This window comes from Oncorhynchus clarkii, unplaced genomic scaffold (assembly GCF_045791955.1).
Source record: "Oncorhynchus clarkii lewisi isolate Uvic-CL-2024 unplaced genomic scaffold, UVic_Ocla_1.0 unplaced_contig_7132_pilon_pilon, whole genome shotgun sequence".
Classification (NCBI taxonomy): Eukaryota; Metazoa; Chordata; class Actinopteri; order Salmoniformes; family Salmonidae; genus Oncorhynchus; species Oncorhynchus clarkii.
This window is the reverse complement of record NW_027258670.1, coordinates 12,654-31,914: the sequence shown is the minus strand read 5'-3', so window position 1 is coordinate 31,914 and position 19,261 is coordinate 12,654. Positions and strand designations below refer to the sequence as shown.

Below are 19,261 nucleotides of genomic sequence, written 5' to 3'. Positions count from 1 at the left end.
GGTGAACCAGTTGCATACACAGCATGAGCAAGACATCCATCAGAATTTCTCTGTTTCTCCATTAAGTCAAAAACCTTCAGATTCCAGGAGGACCATGAGCTGTTGCTATCGATAAGGTGTCTGATTCATCATTTTCACCTCGAATAGAAGTAGAGGGACTTTTGTCAGAGGTTGCTTGTTGTGAGCGCTGAGGGAACTTCATGCACTTGGCCAGATGATTCTGCATCTTTGTTGCATTCTTCACAAATGATTTGGCACAGTATTTGCAAATGTACACAGCTTTTCCTTCTACATTAGCTACAGTGAAATGTCTCCACACATCAGATAGTGCCCGTGGCATTTTCCTGTAAAGATTAGAAAAACCCCAAATACAATTCCATGTACAGATAAATAGTTAAGCAGTTAGATTAAACAACTCCTTTGTAAGATAAATGTTTTAAAATGAAACATGTATGGAAACAGGTGAATTAACACTAAGTTAGCAGGCTCAAGCAAGCTAAAACTAACTAGCAGAAATGGTTTTGATTTAAAATGATTTAGACATTATTTAAACACACTTTGCTGTAGGCTACTATTTACTAATTAACAAGTTAAGGACTAAGTCTAAGTTTTTCAGGATAAAAAAGGAATAGAATGAAGCAAAGCACAGGCAAAATCCTAGAGGAAAACCTGGTTCAATCTGCTTTCCACCAGACACTGGGAGATGAGTTCACCTTTCACCAGGACAATAACCTGAAGCACAGGCAAAATCCTAGAGGAAAACCTGGTTCAATCTGCTTTCCACCAGACACTGGGAGATGAGTTCACCTTTCATCAGGACAATAACCTGAAGCACAGGCAAAATCCTAGAGGAAAACCTGGTTCAATCTGCTTTCCACCAGACACTGGGAGATGAGTTCACCTTTCATCAGGACAATAACCTGAAGCACAGGCAAAATCCTAGAGGAAAACCTGGTTGTCTGCTTTCCACCAGACACTGGGAGATGAATTCACCTTTCAGCAGGACAATAACCTAAAACACAAGGCCAAATCTACACTGGAGTTCCTTACCAAGAAGACAGTGAATGTTCCTGAGTGGTCGTTTTGACTTAAATCTACATGAAAATGTATGGCAAGACCTGAAAATGGTTGTCTAGCAATAATCAACAACCAATTTGACAGAGCTTGAAGAATGTTGAAAAGACTTTCTGAAGATTGACCTTTTTTTTACCCCCTTTTTTCTCCCCAATTTCGTGGTTTCCAATTGTTAGTAGCTACTATCTTGTCTCATCACTACAACTCGGGAGAGACGATTGAAAGTCATGCGCCCTCCGATACACAACCCAACCAAGCCGCACTGCTTCTTAACACAGCGTGCATCCAACCCGGTAGCCAGCCAATGTGTCGGAGGAAACACCGTGCACCTGGCAACCTTGGTTAGCGCGCACTGCGCCCGGCCCGCCACAGGAGTCGCTGGTGCGCGATGTGACAAGGATATCCCTACCGGCCAAACCCTCCCTAACCCTGACGACGCTATGCCAATTGTGCGTTGCCCCACGGACCTCCCGGTCGCGGCCGGTTACGACAGAGCCTGGGCGCGAACCCAGAGTCTCTGGTGGCACAGCTGGCGCTGCAGTACAGTGCTCTTAACCACTGCGCCACCCGGGAGGCCCCCAGATTGACCCCTTTTTCTTGTTTTTATTTTATTTAACATTTAACTAGCTAAGTCAGTTGAGAACTAATTCTTATTTACAATGACGGCCTACCCCGGACAAACCCTAACCCGGACTACGTCGGGCCAATTCTGCGCCGCCCTATGGGACTCCCAATCACTGCTGGATGTGATTTAGCCGGGATTCCAACCAGGGTCTGTATTGACTCCTCTTGCACAGAGATGCAGTTCCTTAGACCGCTGCGCCATTCGGGAGCCTGAGCTAGGTGAGATCGCGAGGTGAGACGACCACATCACAGTCGTAGCAAGTACATTTTCTCTCAATATAGTAGTTATTATCATCAAGTTGGTGCAAGTAGGAAAAGTCAAGTGCAGGCCGTGGGATCTTTGCTATTGGTTGTTGTGTGGTAGAGCCACTGAATGCAACGGCTAATGGTTCTGCGTGAGCTGTAGTCACCCTTTGAGCTTGTAGATGTTCAGTGTGTAGAGTGTTAGCTTTAGGGCTGACCCCATTTAGTCAACCGGTCAATTGTTTTGTTGATAGGCTGTTGGTCGACCAAGATTTCTTTAATGGAGCACTAGCAACAACAACAAAAATATGGTATACAAGACACCTGTCTGATTGGCTCCTGTTTGAGTGGACTCATCCATTGTAATGAGCTTTTTTTGACATGGGAAGCATATGTTCACATTGCTAAAGCAAGTGGAATAGATAATAAACAAACAGTAAACATTACATTTACACAAGTTCCAAAGGAATAGAGACATTTACAATGTCATATGTCAATACACAGTGTTGTAACAATGTGCAAATAGTTAAAGTTAAAAAGGGAACATAAATAAACATGAATGTGGGTTGTATTTACAATGCTGTTTGTTCTTCACTGGTGGCCCTTTTCTTGTTGCAACAGGTCACACATCTTGCTGCTGTATTTCACCCAGTGGATATGGGAGTTTATCAAAATTGGATTTGTTTTGTAATTCTTTGAGGGTCTGTGAGGGAAGTATGTCTCTAAAATATTGTCATAGATTTGGCAGGAGGTTAGGAAATGCAGCTCAGTTTCCACCTCATTTTGTGGGCAGTGTGCACATAGCCCGTCTTCTCTTGAGAGGCAGGTCTGCCTACCTATTCTCACTGTACATAGTCAAAGCCTGTACATAGTCAAAGCTGTCTTTCATTTTGAGTCATTCACAGTGGTCAGGTATTCTGCCACTGTGTACTCTCTGTTTAGGGCCAAATACCTGTTCTGTTTTTTGTTAATTCTCTCTCTCACTCTCGCTCCCCCTCGGTCTCACTCTCGCTCCCTCTCGGCCTCACCCTCGCTCCCTCTCGGCCTCACCCTCGCTCCCTCTCGGCCTCACCCTCGCTCCCTCTCGGCCTCACCCTCGCTCCCTCTCGGCCTCACCCTCGCTCCTTCTCGGCCTCACCCTCGCTCCTTCTCGGCCTCACCCTCGCTCCTTCTCGGCCTCACCCTCGCTCCCTCTCGGGCCTCTCACCTCTCGGTCCCTCTCGGTCTCTCACCTCTCGGGCCTCTCGGTCCCTCTCGGTCTCTCACCTCTCTGTCTCTCACCTCTCGGTCCCTCTCGGTCTCTCACCTCTCGGTCCCTCTCGGTCTCTCACCTCTCGGTCCCTCTCGGTCTCTCACCTCTCGGTCCCTCTCGGTCTCTCACCTCTCGGTCCCTCTCGGTCTCTCACCTCTCGATCCCTCTCGGTCTCTCACCTCTCGGTCCCTCTCGGTCTCTCACCTCTCGGTCTCTCACCTCTCGGTCTCTCACCTCTCGGTCGCTCACCTCTCGGTCTCTCACCTCTCGGTCTCTCACCTCTCGGTCTCTCACCTCTCGGTCGCTCACCTCTCGGTCTCTCACCTCTCGGTCTCTCACCTCTCGGTCTCTCACCTCTCGGTCCCTCTCGGTCTCTCACCTCTCGGTCTCTCACCTCTCGGTCTCTCACCTCTCGGTCGCTCACCTCTCGGTCTCTCACCTCTCGGTCTCTCACCTCTCGGTCGCTCACCTCTCGCTCCCTCTCGGTCGCTCACCTCTCGCTCCCTCTCGGTCTCACCTCTCGCTCCCTCTCGGTCTCACCTCTCGCTCCCTCTCGGTCTCACCTCTCGCTCCCTCTCGGTCTCACCTCTCGCTCCCTCTCGGTCTCACCTCTCGCTCCTTCTCGGCCTCACCCTCGCTCCTTCTCGGCCTCACCCTCGCTCCCTCTCGGGCCTCTCACCTCTCGGTCCCTCTCGGTCTCTCACCTCTCGGGCCTCTCGGTCCCTCTCGGTCTCTCACCTCTCTGTCTCTCACCTCTCGGTCCCTCTCGGTCTCTCACCTCTCGGTCCCTCTCGGTCTCTCACCTCTCGGTCCCTCTCGGTCTCTCACCTCTCGGTCCCTCTCGGTCTCTCACCTCTCGATCCCTCTCGGTCTCTCACCTCTCGGTCCCTCTCGGTCTCTCACCTCTCGATCCCTCTCGGTCTCTCACCTCTCGGTCCCTCTCGGTCTCTCACCTCTCGGTCCCTCTCGGTCTCTCACCTCTCGGTCGCTCACCTCTCGGTCTCTCACCTCTCGGTCTCTCACCTCTCGGTCGCTCACCTCTCGGTCTCTCACCTCTCGGTCTCTCACCTCTCGGTCTCTCACCTCTCGGTCTCTCACCTCTCGGTCCCTCTCGGTCTCTCACCTCTCGGTCTCTCACCTCTCGGTCTCTCACCTCTCGGTCGCTCACCTCTCGGTCTCTCACCTCTCGGTCGCTCACCTCTCGCTCCCTCTCGGTCGCTCACCTCTCGCTCCCTCTCGGTCTCACCTCTCGCTCCCTCTCGGTCTCACCTCTCGCTCCCTCTCGGTCTCACCTCTCGCTCCCTCTCGGTCTCACCTCTCGCTCCCTCTCGGTCTCACCTCTCGCTCCCTCTCGGTCTCACCTCTCGCTCCCTCTCGGTCTCACCTCTCGCTCCCTCTCGGTCTCACCTCTCGCTCCCTCTCGGTCTCACCTCTCGCTCCCTCTCGGTCTCACCTCTCGCTCCCTCTCGGTCTCACTCTTGCTTCCTCTCGGTCTCACTCTTGCTTCCTCTCGGTCTCTCACCTCTTGCTTCCTCTCGGTCTCTCATATTGATAGTACTAAGCATAATGTGTGTTCTCTCCAGGTGCTACTCCAGTATTGGGAAAGTCCAGGATGCCTTCATCTCCTACAGACAGTCCATTGACAAGTCTGAGGCCAGCGCTGACACCTGGTGCTCCATAGGGTAAGACCTGACACACTGCAGCCAGCGTGTAGTCACCTATCATCTGTCTGTAGGATCCTTGGAGAAGTTTTAAATGATTACTCAATCTGAAGGCTTGTAGGTGTTGGCCATGGCAACAGGAGGGAGGTAGTGGTCCCTAGAGTTAATTATGGATAGACTTGGCGTGTGGCCACTCGAGGGAGAGAGGACACTAAAAACTCCATGCACTCCCCCCTCTCCCCATCACTTGCTCTTTCTCACGTTCTCTCTTCCTTCTTCCCTCCCTCCCCTCTCTCCTTTCCCTCCTCTCTCTCCCACCCCCTCTCTCTCCCACCCCCTCTCTCTCCCACCCCCTCTCTCTCCTACCCACCCCCTCTCTCCTTTCCCTCCTCTCTCTCTCCCACCCCCTCTCTCTCCCACCCCCTCTCTTTCCCACCCCCTCTTTCCCACCCTTCCTTCCTTCCCCTCTCTCTCCCCCCCTCTCTCTCTTCCCTTCCTTCCTTCCCCTCTCCCTCCTGCCTCCCTCCCCTCTCCCTCCCTCCCCTCTTCCCCCCCCCTCCCCCAGTGTTCTGTACCAGCAGCAGAACCAGCCTATGGATGCTCTGCAGGCGTACATCTGTGCAGTGCAGCTGGACCACAGTCATGCGGCTGCCTGGATGGACCTGGGCACGCTCTACGAGTCCTGCGGGCAGCCGCACGATGCAATCAAGTGTTACATCAACGCCACGCGCAGCAAGGCCTGCACCAACACCGCTGCCCTCACACACCGCATTAAGCTGCTCCAGGTAGGCAGGGACGCAGAGAGGGAGGGATACATACACACACACATGCAGAGATATGTAAACACACACACACACACATACCAAGCAGAAACAAATGATTTGACTGGCTGTTTTCTGTTAAACGTAGTGCTGTGTGTTGTGTTACAGTGTATGTATGTGTTTTATAGCTGATGATTCACTCTCTGGAAGAGTTGTATTTTATACTTGTGTGTGTCCCTGTTTATTGTACAGGCTGTGATTTATTCTGTTTTTTTATTTGAATCATTGAGATATGATCACTGATTCATATTGATGCCATACTACACATTCTCACCAGTAATCGTAAGACATAATGTCATGGCATTGACCATTCTTTGAGTGATTATTTTTCATTTGACCTCATCTCATCTCTGGAGAGGCTGTTTTTAATGTGCAATTACCTAATAGTGTAACAAGGTGCTCGGTCAGCAGTGTCAGTGGGTTGTCCTACCATAACGTAGAGCAGTACTGAAATACTGAAATGTGTCTTTATGCCCCCCCCCCCCCCCCCCCCCCCCCCCCCATCCTCCTATATGCTCACCCTCAGACAGGTAGTGTTGCGGGGGGGAAGGGTGGTAAAATGCTTCCTAGTATTGAGGAGGCGTGGAGCCTGCCCATCCCCGCTGAGCTCACCTCCAGACAGGGGGGCCTGAACACTGCAGCAGGCAGCCCAGGGCCACAGGCACAGCAGCAGGTGAGACCTCTAGAGACCCCCCCACAGATAACAAACCCCTGCTACTACTACGACCTAAACTAACCTGTCCTGGTGCATCTTAATAACCTTCATCTTTCCTCGTCTTCCTCCCCTCATTGGCACTGATCTGCAAATTCAGGATAGTTGAGTAGAGTGGATGCCCTGTAGCCTTATCTGCATTCACCTGACCATCTAGAAACGTTTTGTATCAGTGCAGACAAACCAAAGGAGTTGAGAGAATCCCCCTCACAAACACTAAGCTCACATACGGTACATTTACTAGGTGTAATTCTCTGTGTGGTTCATAATACAGTAGATTTACTAGGTGTAATTCTCTGTGGTTCATAATACAGTAGATTTACTAGGTGTAATTCTCTGTGTGGTTCATAATACAGTAGATTTACTAGGTGTAATTCTCTGTGTGGTTCATAATACAGTAGATTTACTAGGTGCAATTCTCTGTGTGGTTCATAATACAGTAGATTTACTAGGTGTAATTCTCTGTGTGGTTCATAATACAGTAGATTTACTAGGTGTAATTCTCTGTGTGGTTCATAATACAGTAGATTTACTAGGTGTAATTCTCTGTGTGGTTCATAATACAGTAGATTTACTAGGTGTAATTCATTATACAGCAGTACAGGTCATAAGTCAAGTCACTTTTCTCACCCCATCTCCTCACCCTGACGAGCTGTTGGACATGTACAGAATGAATGTGAACTACTGATATGCTGTTTATCTGTTAGTGACTATGAATATTTAATTCATTGTCAACTTGCATGTCTTGTCTTTTTTTTCCTTGGATGACTGTTTGAAATTAAAACTACCTTGGCACCAAAGGTTTGATGGTAAACGGTGGTAACCCAGATATTTTTGTTCCTTATGTTTCATCGCATTCCTCTTGTCAAGAAAAAAATACTTCACACAGTTTGTTGGCTCTGAGATTCCTGATTAGAAGTATCACTTAGGTTGTTGTCAGGATTGTGGCATCTGCTCTGACCCCCCTCCTCTCTTCCCACCCCCCATAACCATCCCACTCCTCTCCTGCCTCCCCCCTATACCCTCCTCTCCTTCCTGCCACCCTATCCCCCCCATTCCTCGCCTGCCTCCCCCCTATACCCTCCTCTCCTTCCTGCCACCCTATCCCCCCCCCACTCCTCGCCTGCCTCCCCCCTATACCCTCCTCTCCTTCCTGCCACCCTATCCCCCCCATTCCTCGCCTGCCTCCCCCCTATACCCTCCTCTCCTTCCTGCCACCCTACCCCCCCCCCCCCCCCACTCCTCGCCTGCCTCCCCCCTATACCCTCCTCTCCTTCCTGCCCCCCCATCACCCCCCCCACTCCTCGCCTGCTTCCCCCCTATAACCCACCCACTCCTCGCCGGTCTCTCCTGCCCCCATACCCCTCATCTCCTGCCCCCTCTATAACCCTCCACTCCTGCCTTCCCCCTCCTCTCCTGCCTCCCCCCTATAACCTTCCTCTCCTGCCTTCCCCCTCCTCTCCTGCCTCCCCCCTATAACCTTCCTCTCCACTCCTGCCTCCCCCCTCCTCTCCTGACCCCCCCCCTCCCTCCAGGCATGTAAGCCCCACCAGGGAGGTGAGGGAGGCCAGGTACAGACACAGGCCTCTCCCCATCCCAGCCACACTGACAGTCAGGTCAGCCCTGCCAAGAGGAAACGCACCACCAGCCCAGCTAAGGTAGGGTTCAGTCTTTTACCCACCCAACTGACCCTATTCATTAAGGCATTCATTCAAATGTGTTTCAACGGATAACTAAAGTGAGTGTTTCTTATTGGACATGTCCAGGTAGTCCTGCCCCTTTTTCAGTAAGTTTTCATCCATGTGGTGCCTTTACAATCCAGCTCTGGTACTAAAGCCTGGGAACTGTCCACTCCGTCACACAACTGGTGAACGACGCTGAATGAAACATATACACGGTATATTGACGAGCATCTCTCTTTTCTCTGAGCACAGAGTGGTGTCGACTTGTGGACAAACGACCCGGTACAACAGCAGATCCCCAGCTGGTACCTAACGCCACAGAGACTACAGGTGGGTATTTGTTAACCCCTATAGGTCTACGCCCATAAATTGCAATATCTACTAAGTTAACATATGGAATTGTTTTAAGATGATGATGATGCCATTTGATTGTGACCCTGTAGGTATAAAAATAAAACATAAATATATCTATTAGACATAAATTAACATAAACATAAATTATATCTATATATTATTAATAATGACAATTACAACAATACTGAATTAACACTTATTTTAACTTAATATAATACATCAATAAAATCTATTTAGCCTCAAGTAAATAATGAAACATGTTCAATTTGGTTTAAATAATGCAAAAACAAAGTGTTGGAGAAGAAAGTAAAAGTGCAATATGTGCCATGTAAGAAAGCTAATGTTTCAGTTCCTTGCTCAGAACATGAGAACATATGAAAGCTGGTGGTTCCTTTTAACACGAGTCTTCAATATTCCCAGGTAAGAAGTTTTAGGTTGTAGTTATTATTGGAATTATAGGACTATTTCCCTCTATACCATTTGTATTTCATTAACCTTTGACTATTGGATGTTCTTATAGGCACTTTACTATTACCAGTGTAACAGTATAGCATCCGTCCCTCTCCTCGGGCTCGAACCAGCAACACAACGGCAACAGCCACCATCGAAGCAGCGTTACCCATGCAGAGCAAGGGGAACAACTACTAGAAGGCTCAGAGCGAGTGACGTTTGAAATGCTATTAGCGCGCGCTAACTAGCTAGCCATTTCACTTCGGTTACACCAGCCTCATCTCGGGAGTTGATAGGCTTGAAGTCATAAACAGCGCAATGCTTGACGCACAACGAAGAGCTGCTGGCAAAACGCACAAAAGTGCTGTTTGAATGAATGTTTACGCGCCTGCTTCTGCCTACCACCGCTCAGTCAGATGCTTGTATGCTCAGTCAGATCTAGCAGGACACGCTAGATAATATCTAGTAATATCATCAACCATGTGTAGTTAACGAGGCATTATGATTGATTGTTTCTAAAAGATAAGTTTAATGCTAGCTAGCAACTTACCTTGGCATACTGCAGTCTCCTTTTGGAGTGCAACGAGAGAGAGGCAGGTCGTTATTGCGTTGGAGTAGTTAACTGTAAGGTTGCAAGATTGGATCCTCCGAGCTGACAAGGTGAAAATCTGTTGTTCTGCCCCTGAATAAGGCAGTTAACCCACCATTCCTAGACCGTCATTGAAAATAAGAATGTGTTCTTTACTGACTTGTCTAGTTAAATAAAGGTGTATATATATATATATATATATATATATATATATACAAATAAAAAAAAAGGCAAATTGTTGCCAAAAATAACTATTTCCGATTATGAAAACTTGAAATCGGCCCTAATTAATCGGCCATTCCGATTTTTATATATATATATATATATATAAACTCAGCAAAAAAAGAAACATCCTCTCACTGTCAACTGCGTTTATTTTCAGCAAACTTAACATGTGTGAATATTTGTATGAACACAAGTTTCAACAACTGCGACATATCAACTGAACATGTTCCATAGACATGTGAATAACAGAAATGGAATAATGTGTCCCCGACCAAACGGGGGTGGTTCAAAATCAAAAGTAACAGTCAGTATCTGATGTGGCCACCAGCTGCATTAAGGCAGTGCATCTCCTCCTCATGGACTGCACCACTTTTGCCAGTTCTCGCTGTGAGATGTTACCCCACTCTTCCACCAAGGCCCTAGCCCTCACCCTCCGATCCAACAGGTGTCAGCCGTGCTCAATGAGATTGAGATCCGGGCCCTTCGCTGGCTATGGCAGAACACTGACATTCCCGTCTTGCAGTAAATTACGCACAGAACGAGCAGTATAGCTGGTGGTATTGTCATGCTAGAGGGTCATGTCAGGAAGGGTACCACATGAAGGAGGAGGATGTCTTCCCTGTAACGCGCAGCATTGAGATTGCCTGCAATGACAACAAGCTCAGTCCGATGATGCTGTGACACACCGCCCCAGACCATGACGGACCATCCATATCGATCCCACTCCACAGAGTACAGGCCTCGGTGTAACGCTCATTCCTTCGAAAATAAACGTGAATCCAACCATCACCCCTGGTGAGACAAAACCGTGACTCGTCAGTGAAGAGCACTTTTTGCCAGTCCTATCTGGTCCAGCGACGGTGGGTTTGTGCCCGTAGACGACGTTGTTGCCGGTGATGTAAGGCAGGTCCTCACCAGACAACAGGCCTACACGCCCCCAGTCCAGCCTCTCTCAGCCTATTGCGGACAGTCTGAGCGCTGATAGAGGGATTGTGCGTTCCTGGTGTAACTCGGGCAGTTGTTGTTGCCATCCTGTACCTGTCCCGCAGGTGTGATGTTCGGATGTACCGACCCTGTGCAGGTGTTGTTTACATGTGGTCTGCCACTGTCCGTCCTGTCTCCCTGTAGCGCTGTCTTAGGCGTCTCACAGTACAGACATTACAATTTATTTCCCTGGCCACATCTGTGGTCCTCATGCCTTGTTGCAGCATGCCTAAGGCATGTTCACGCAGATGAGCAGGGGCCCTGGCCATCTTCCTTTTGGTGTTTTTCAGAGTCAGTAGAAAGGCCTCTTTACTGTCCTAAGTTTTCATGACTGTGACCTTAATTGCCTACCTGTCTGTAAGCTGTTCATGTCTTAACGACTGTTCCACAGGTGCATGTTCATTAATTGTTTATGCTTCATTGAAGAAGCATGGGAAACAGTGTTTAAATCCTTTACAATGAAGATCTGTGAAGTTATTTGGATTTTTACGAACAATGTTTTAAAGTGTTTGTCCTGTATCTGAGAGATCTAAGGAGTCAGGATTTGTATTTATATATTTTAGATCCATATTTTGTCATGTTATTTTTGGCTCATTTTACCCGCGATTAAACTTTTTCAGAAAAATACACAATTGTCATGCTTGAGTAAAAGTAAAGATAAATTAATAGAAAATGACTCAAGTAAAAGTGAAAGTCACCCAGTAAAATACTACTTGAGTAAAAGTATTTGGTTTTAAATATACTTAAGTATCAAATGTAAAAGTATAAATAATTTCACATTCCTTATATTAAGCATTCCACACGGCACGATCATGTTTTTTTTTTACGGATAGCCAGGGGCACACTCCAACACTGACATAATTTACAGATAGCCAGGGGCACACTCCAACACTGACATAATTTACAGATAGCCAGGGGCACACTCCAACACTGACATAATTTACGGATAGCCAGGGGCACACTCCAACACTGACATAATTTACAGATAGCCAGAGGCACACTCCAACACTGACATCATTTACAGATAGCCAGGGGCACACTCCAACACTGACATCATTTACAGATAGCCAGGGGCACACTCCAACACTGACATAATTTACAGATAGCCAGGGGCACACTCCAACACTGACATAATTTACAGATAGCCAGGGGCACACTCCAACACTAACATCATTTACAGATAGCCAGGGGCACACTCCAACACTGACATAATTTACAGATAGCCAGGGGCACACTCCAACACTGACATAATTTACAGATAGCCAGGGGCACACTCCAACACTGACATCATTTACAGATAGCCAGGGGCACACTCCAACACTGACATCATTTACAGATAGCCAGGGGCACACTCCAACACTGACATAATTTACAGATAGCCAGGGGCACACTCCAACACTGACATCATTTACAGATAGCCAGGGGCACACTCCAACACTGACATCATTTACAGATAGCCAGGGGCACACTCCAACACTGACATCATTTACAGATAGCCAGGGGCACACTCCAACACTGACATAATTTACAGATAGCCAGGGGCACACTCCAACACTGACATCATTTACAGATAGCCAGGGGCACACTCCAACACTGACGTAATTTACAGATAGCCAGGGGCACACTCCAACACTGACATAATTTACAGATAGCCAGGGGCACACTCCAACACTGACATAATTTACAGATAGCCAGGGGCACACTCCAACACTGAGATAATTTACGGAAGCCAGGGGCACACTCCAACACTGACATAATTTATGGATAGCCAGGGGCACACTCCAACACTTGACATAATTTATGGATAGCCAGGGGTACACTCCAACACTGACATAATTTATGGATAGCCAGGGGCACACTCCAACACTGACATAATTTACAAATTAAGCATTTGTGTTTATTGAGTCTACCAGATAAAGGCAGTAGGGATGTTCTCTTGATGTCTGTGAATTGGACCATTTTCCTGTCCTGATAAGCATTTGAAATGTACTTTCAAAGTACTTTTAGTTGTCAGGGAAAATGTATGGAGTAAAAAGTACATTTTCTTTAGGAATGTAGTAAAGTAAGAGTTAAATAAAATATATATATATAAATAGTAAATTAAAGTACAGATACCCCCAAAAAACGACTTAAGTAGTACTTTAACGTAAAGACTTTACACCACTGGTTCTGGGTTACCTTCAGACGACGCCCCCTGAAGTTTGTGTGCGACGTAGAGCTAATCAAACGACACCTTTGTGTTAGAGAGCGTCCCTATTTGTTATTGGTGACATTTGTTTGTAGCTCCAACAATTTGGTCTGGACAGTTGGTTTTGTGAGAAGACTTCTTCAAAGTCAGAATGTCCGTAAAATGTGTGGGTGTCGTAGAGCCAAACAACTGACACTATTGTGTTTGTGAGAGTCTCCCCTTTCCATAATGGTGACATAATACACTGAAATTGTTGCATGTTGGGTTTATATTTTTTTTTTCAAAGATTTTACTGTAGATTCATATAAAGAAATCAGTCAATTGAAATAAATTAATTAGGCCCTAATCTATGTATTTTACGACTGGGAATACAGATATGCATCTGTTGGTCACAGATATGGATCAGAAAACCAGTCAGTATCTGGTGTGACCACCTCATACATGGCGACACATCTCCTTCGCATAAAGTTGATCAGGCTGTTGATTGTGGCCTGTGGAATGTTGTTCCACTCCTCTTCAATGGCTATGCAAAGTTGATGGGCATTGCCAGGAACTGGAACACACTGTCAGACATGTTGATACAGGCTTGGTACCACGTGGTCTTCAGTTGTGAGGCCGGTTGGATGTGCTGCTAAATTCTCTAAAATGACGTTGGAGGCGGCTTATAGTAGATAAATTAACATTCAAATCTCTGGCAACAGCTCTGGTGGACATTCCTGCAGTCTGCATGCCAATTGCACGCTCCCTCAAAACTTGAGTCATCTGTTGCATTGTGTTGTGTGACAAAACTGCCCAATTTAGTGGCGTTTTTATTGTCCCCGGCACAAGGTGTACCTGTGTAATGATCGTGCTGTTTAATCAACTTCTTGACATGCCACATCTGTCAGGTGGATGAATTATCTTGGCAAAGGAGAAATGCTCACTAACAGGGATGTAAACACATTTTCACAACATTTGAAAGAAAATTATCTTTATATGGAACATTTCTGTGTTTTTTTTTTTTTTTTTTTCAATTTGAGAAACATGGGACCGACACTTTACATGTTGCGTTTATATTTTTTGTTCAGTGTAGTTTGTAGCTTACATGGTTCAGGTTTTAGACGATATCATGACGATTCTCTTGTCCGGATCCTCTCGTGTAGAAAAAGTCAGCTTTCACAAGCCCCATGTTATGGAATAGGTGCACATTTTATACCAGGGGAAATAAACACACAGGGGGAGCTGCAGCTCAACAGTATGTCTCTAGTATAAACACACAGGAGGAGCTGCAGCTCAACGGTAGGTCTCTAGTATAAACACACAGGGGGAGCTGCAGCTCAACGGTAGGTCTCTAGTATAAACACACAGGGGGAGCTGCAGCTCAACAGTAGGTCTCTAGTATAAACACACAGGGGGAGCCGCAGCTCAACAGTATGTCTCTAGTATAAACACACAGGGGGAGCTGCAGCTCAACGGTATGTCTCTAGTATAAACACACAGGGGGAGCTGCAGCTCAACGGTATGTCTCTAGTATAAACACACAGGGGGAGCCGCAGCTCAACGGTAGGTCTCTAGTATAAACACACAGGGGGAGCTGCAGCTCAACGGTATGTCTCTAGTATAAACACACAGGAGGAGCTGCAGCTCAACAGTATGTCTCTAGTATAAACACACAGGGGGAGATTCAGGATTCAAAATGACATCAGTGTTTGACGCTGTGGAGCATCAATCAGCTTTGCTGGGTTTTAATGCTTTTCCAAAGCAACTTGAGGACTGAATAATAAGAATAAAAGTCTTAAGCGAAACCATTCAGAATATAAATAGTTAAGGATGGTTCTAAATATCTTTCCCTCCACCTCTAGCTCCTGGATCAGCTCCGGACCCACCGGACCAGTCTGAAACCACCACAGGTACAGATGCTGGATCAGCTGGAAAACCAGGTCTCCCTCATGCAGCAGCATCGACAGCAGGTACATACACACTCAAACAAACCTGTGGCTTTATGTATGAATAACTTAAGCCGTCGTTCCATTCCAGTGTTTAAAGACATTTGGAGTGCTATATATAAGAAAAAGACGTGCTAGTATAGTTTAGTCTAGTACAGTTTAAATAAATAAATAATTAAACATTTATTTCCAGTAACTATGCTTTTCTCTCCCATCTCTCCATTTTTATTTTTTAGGTGAAACAGCAGGCAGCAGGCCAGTTGTGGCCCACACTACCCAACGTTCCCTCGCTATCCCCAAACTCCCTCCCCTCACCTCACCCCCTCTCTCGGACTTCACCTGTCAGTCACACCACAGCCCACCCTCCCTGCACTCCTCAGCCAATGGCCAACGGACATTTATCTTTAAGTCACCTGGGACAGCTAGGTAATCAGGAGGCGGGGACCATGGGCAATAATCACACTCCCGGTTTACCGGGTGCAGGGACTTTACCGGGGGGTCTAACGGGAAGTAGCAGGAGTAACAGAAACGTGCCTTACCTGCAGCAGAACTGTCTACCTCACAACTGCACAGCCGCTAGTGATACCAGTACCCCTACCAGCAACAACACTAGTAGTACCAATACCCCCACCAGCAACACCACCAGTCACCGCAGTAACAGTACCAGTAATGCAGAGGAGGCCTGGAAGAGCCAGCAACACACCAACTCCCCTGAGGTACATATTGATGGTACTGTCTCAGTTGAGCTGCTCATATTGTCTGTCTAATCTCCTTCGTTCTAGCTCTCTTTTGCTCAGACTTGGTCTCACTCACTCTTTCTTGTTTTGTCTCACTCTCTAATGTTCGTTGCTGTTTTGTCTCACTCTCTAATGTTCGTTGCTGTTTTGTCTCACTCTCTAATGTTTGTTGCTGTTTTGTCTCACTCTCTAATGTTCGTTGCTGTTTTGTCTCACTCTCTAATGTCCGTTGCTGTTTTGTCTCACTCTCTAATGTTTGTTGCTGTTTTGTCTCACTCTCTAATGTTTGTTGCTGTTTTGTCTCACTCTCTAATGTTTGTTGCTGTTTTGTCTCACTCTCTAATGTTTGTTGCTGTTTTGTCTCACTCTCTAATGTTTGTTGCTGTTTTGTCTCACTCTCTGTTTGTTGCTGTTTTGTCTCACTCTCTAATGTTTGTTGCTGTTTTGTCTCACTCTCTGTTTGTTGCTGTTTTGTCTCACTCTCTAATGTTTGTTGCTGTTATGTCTCACTCTCTAATGTTTGTTGCTGTTATGTCTCACTCTCTAATGTTCGTTGCTGTTTTGTCTCACTCTCTAATGTTTGTTGCTGTTTTGTCTCACTCTCTAATGTTCGTTGCTGTTTTGTCTCACTCTCTAATGTCCGTTGCTGTTTTGTCTCACTCTCTAATGTTTGTTGCTGTTTTGTCTCACTCTCTAATGTTTGTTGCTGTTTTGTCTCACTCTCTAATGTTTGTTGCTGTTTTGTCTCACTCTCTAATGTTTGTTGCTGTTTTGTCTCACTCTCTAATGTTTGTTGCTGTTTTGTCTCACTCTCTGTTTGTTGCTGTTTTGTCTCACTCTCTAATGTTTGTTGCTGTTTTGTCTCACTCTCTGTTTGTTGCTGTTTTGTCTCACTCTCTAATGTTTGTTGCTGTTTTGTCTCACTCTCTAATGTTTGTTGCTGTTTTGTCTCACTCTCTAATGTTTGTTGCTGTTATGTCTCACTCTCTAATGTTTGTTGCTGTTTTGTCTCACTCTCTAATGTTTGTTGCTGTTTTGTCTCACTCTCTAATGTTTGTTGCTGTTTTGTCTCACCCTCTGTTCTTTGCTGTTTTGTCTCACCCTCTGTTCGTTGCTGTTTTGTTTCTCCGTCAGGGGCTTCACAAAGGTCCAGGTTCATATTCGGCAGGTCCCAATGGAGAACACCCTTCCTCCCCCTCCCATCCCACCCAGGCAGCTGGCCCTGGTGCTCAAAGTCTAAATCAGGTCGGACATTCCACCGGGCCCTGCCCTGCCTCCTCTTCCTCCTCCTGTTCCTCCCTCTCCTCCTTCTCCTCTTCGCCACAGAGGGGCGGTGCCCCCAACTATCTCCCCTCCTCTCCCCTCCCCTCCACCACCACTACCTCAGAGGCCCAAACCAAAGAGACCACGCCTTTAGGAATCAGCAGCGGATTGGCTACCCCTGCAGGGACACTGCTCAGTCCCAGTCCCAGTCTCACCGCCCTTACACATGGATTGGCTAATCACATCCAGCAGGGGGCGGTGACCACCACGTACAGCTCGGGGAGCCAATCCCAGCCCGGCTCTCCTCCTCCGGGCGCGTTCAGTTCAGACGACCCTCAGCTCTCAGCCTTGCTCAGAGGAAAGGACAATAATAAAGATGATGAAAACCACGATAGTAATAATAATCATCATCGTGGCGTTAATCAAGGAGCCACCACGGACGATAACATCAAGGTCAACAACATCCACCCGGGTGTCCACCATGGAGGTCCCAAACCCCTGTCGGAACACTCTGTGGCTTCCTCGCCCCTCTCAGCCATGTCCGTCACCACCCCCTCCCCCCACCGCTCCACTAACCCCCCCACAGCCACCAACCTCGCCAGCCTTAACAGCAGCACGCCCAACAGCGGAACCACCGGTACCACCACTACCCCACAGGTCAATGGTAAGGGGCTAGAGGACTCTCGCAGCCCAGTCAAGGTGGATCCCACTGAGCTGTCTCATAGAAGGCCAGCCCTGGCCTCATGGTCCTCAGTATCCATCTACCCCAGCTCAAACCAGGTGCTCAAAGCATGCAGGTAGGACATCATATCCTTCTGTCACATCACACTTCAATTGTAGCCAATTTGCGTTTTGATCGGAGTGTATGTATGGATGTGGTAAAGGCTGTGTGTTGTTATGCAGTGTTTCATTGTAAATGTCATACTAACTAGAGTCACATGGAGCTGACTGGTGTGGCTGACTGACTGGTGTGGCTGACTGACTGGTGTGGCTGACTGACTGGTGTGGCTGACTGACTGACTGACTGACTGACTGACTGACTGACTGACTGACTGACTGGTGTGGCTGGCTGACTGACTGACTGGCTGACTGACTGACTGACTGACTGACTGGTGTGGCTGGCTGACTGACTGACTGACTGACTGGTGTGGCTGGCTGACTGACTGACTGACTGACTGGTGTGGCTGGCTGGCTGACTGACTGACTGACTGACTGACTGGCTGGCTGACTGACTGGTGTGGCTGGCTGACTGACTGACGTGACTGGTGTGGCTGGCTGACTGGTGTGGCTGACTGGTGTGGCTGACTGGTGTGGCTGACTGGTGTGGCTGACTGGTGTGGCTGACTGGTGTGGCTGGCTGACTGGTGTAGTTGGCTGACTGGTGTAGTTGGCTGACTGGTGTGGCTGGCTGACTGGTGTGGCTGGCTGACTGGTGTGGCTGACTGACTGACTGGTGTGGCTGACTGACTGACTGGTGTGGCTGACTGACTGACTGGTGTGGCTGACTGACTGACTGGTGTAGTTGGCTGACTGGTGTAGTTGGCTGACTGGTGTGGCTGACTGGTGTGGCTGGCTGACTGGTGTGGCTGGCTGACTGGTGTGGCTGACTGACTGACTGGTGTGGCTGACTGACTGACTGGTGTGGCTGACTGACTGACTGGTGTGGCTGACTGACTGACTGGTGTGGCTGACTGACTGACTGGTGTGGCTGACTGGCTGACTGGTGTGGCTGACTGGTGTGGCTGACTGGTGTGGTTGGCTGACTGGTGTAGTTGGCTGACTGGTGTAGTTGGCTGACTGACTGACTGGTGTGGCTGTCTGACTGACTGGTGTGGCTGACTGACTGACTGACTGGTGTGGCTGACTGACTGACTGACTGACTGGTGTGGCTGACTGACTGACTGACTGGTGTGGCTGACTGACTGACTGACTGACTGACTGACTGGTGTGGCTGACTGACTGACTGGTGTGGCTGTCTGACTGGTGTGGCTGACTGACTGACTGACTGGTGTGGCTGACTGACTGACTGACTGGTGTGGCTGGCTGACTGGCTGACTGGTGTGGCTGGCTGACTGGCTGACTGGTGTGGCTGGCTGACTGACGTGGCTGACTGACTGACGTGGCTGACTGACTGACGTGGCTGACTGACTGACTGACTGGTGTGGCTGGCTGACTGACTGACTGACTGGTGTGGCTGGCTGACTGGTGTGGCTGACTGACTGACTGGTGTGGCTGGCTGACTGACTGGTGTGGCTGGCTGACTGACTGGTGTGGTTGGCTGACTGGTGTGGCTGACTGACTGACTGACTAGTGTGGCTGGATGGCTGACTGACTGACTGGTGTGGCTGCTGACTGACTGACTGACTGGTCTGGCTGACTGCAGTGGCAGGCTGGCTGAGTTGCTGATGACTTATTTATTTTGGTGAGAAAGACGACTGTGGTTTGAGTTGCCTCTTGAAGGTCTTTGTGCTGTAGCC

At 48.1% G+C, this 19,261-nt stretch overlaps 1 protein-coding gene across 1 annotated transcript in view; it reads left to right on the top strand.

Annotated features, from left to right (window-relative positions):
- LOC139398048 (lysine-specific demethylase 6A-like) overlaps positions 1-19,261 on the top strand; it is a gene marked incomplete at its 3' end in the record, with an annotated part of 46,349 nt that overhangs the window by 15,520 nt on the left and 11,568 nt on the right. Inside the window, exons 5-12 of the mRNA XM_071144292.1 lie at positions 4,777-4,875; positions 5,420-5,639; positions 6,202-6,348; positions 7,923-8,045; positions 8,322-8,399; positions 14,701-14,808; positions 15,021-15,500; positions 16,656-17,581. Coding sequence (XP_071000393.1) covers positions 4,777-4,875; positions 5,420-5,639; positions 6,202-6,348; positions 7,923-8,045; positions 8,322-8,399; positions 14,701-14,808; positions 15,021-15,500; positions 16,656-17,581 — 2,181 coding nt within the window. The remainder of the gene's footprint in view (positions 1-4,776; positions 4,876-5,419; positions 5,640-6,201; positions 6,349-7,922; positions 8,046-8,321; positions 8,400-14,700; positions 14,809-15,020; positions 15,501-16,655; positions 17,582-19,261) is intronic.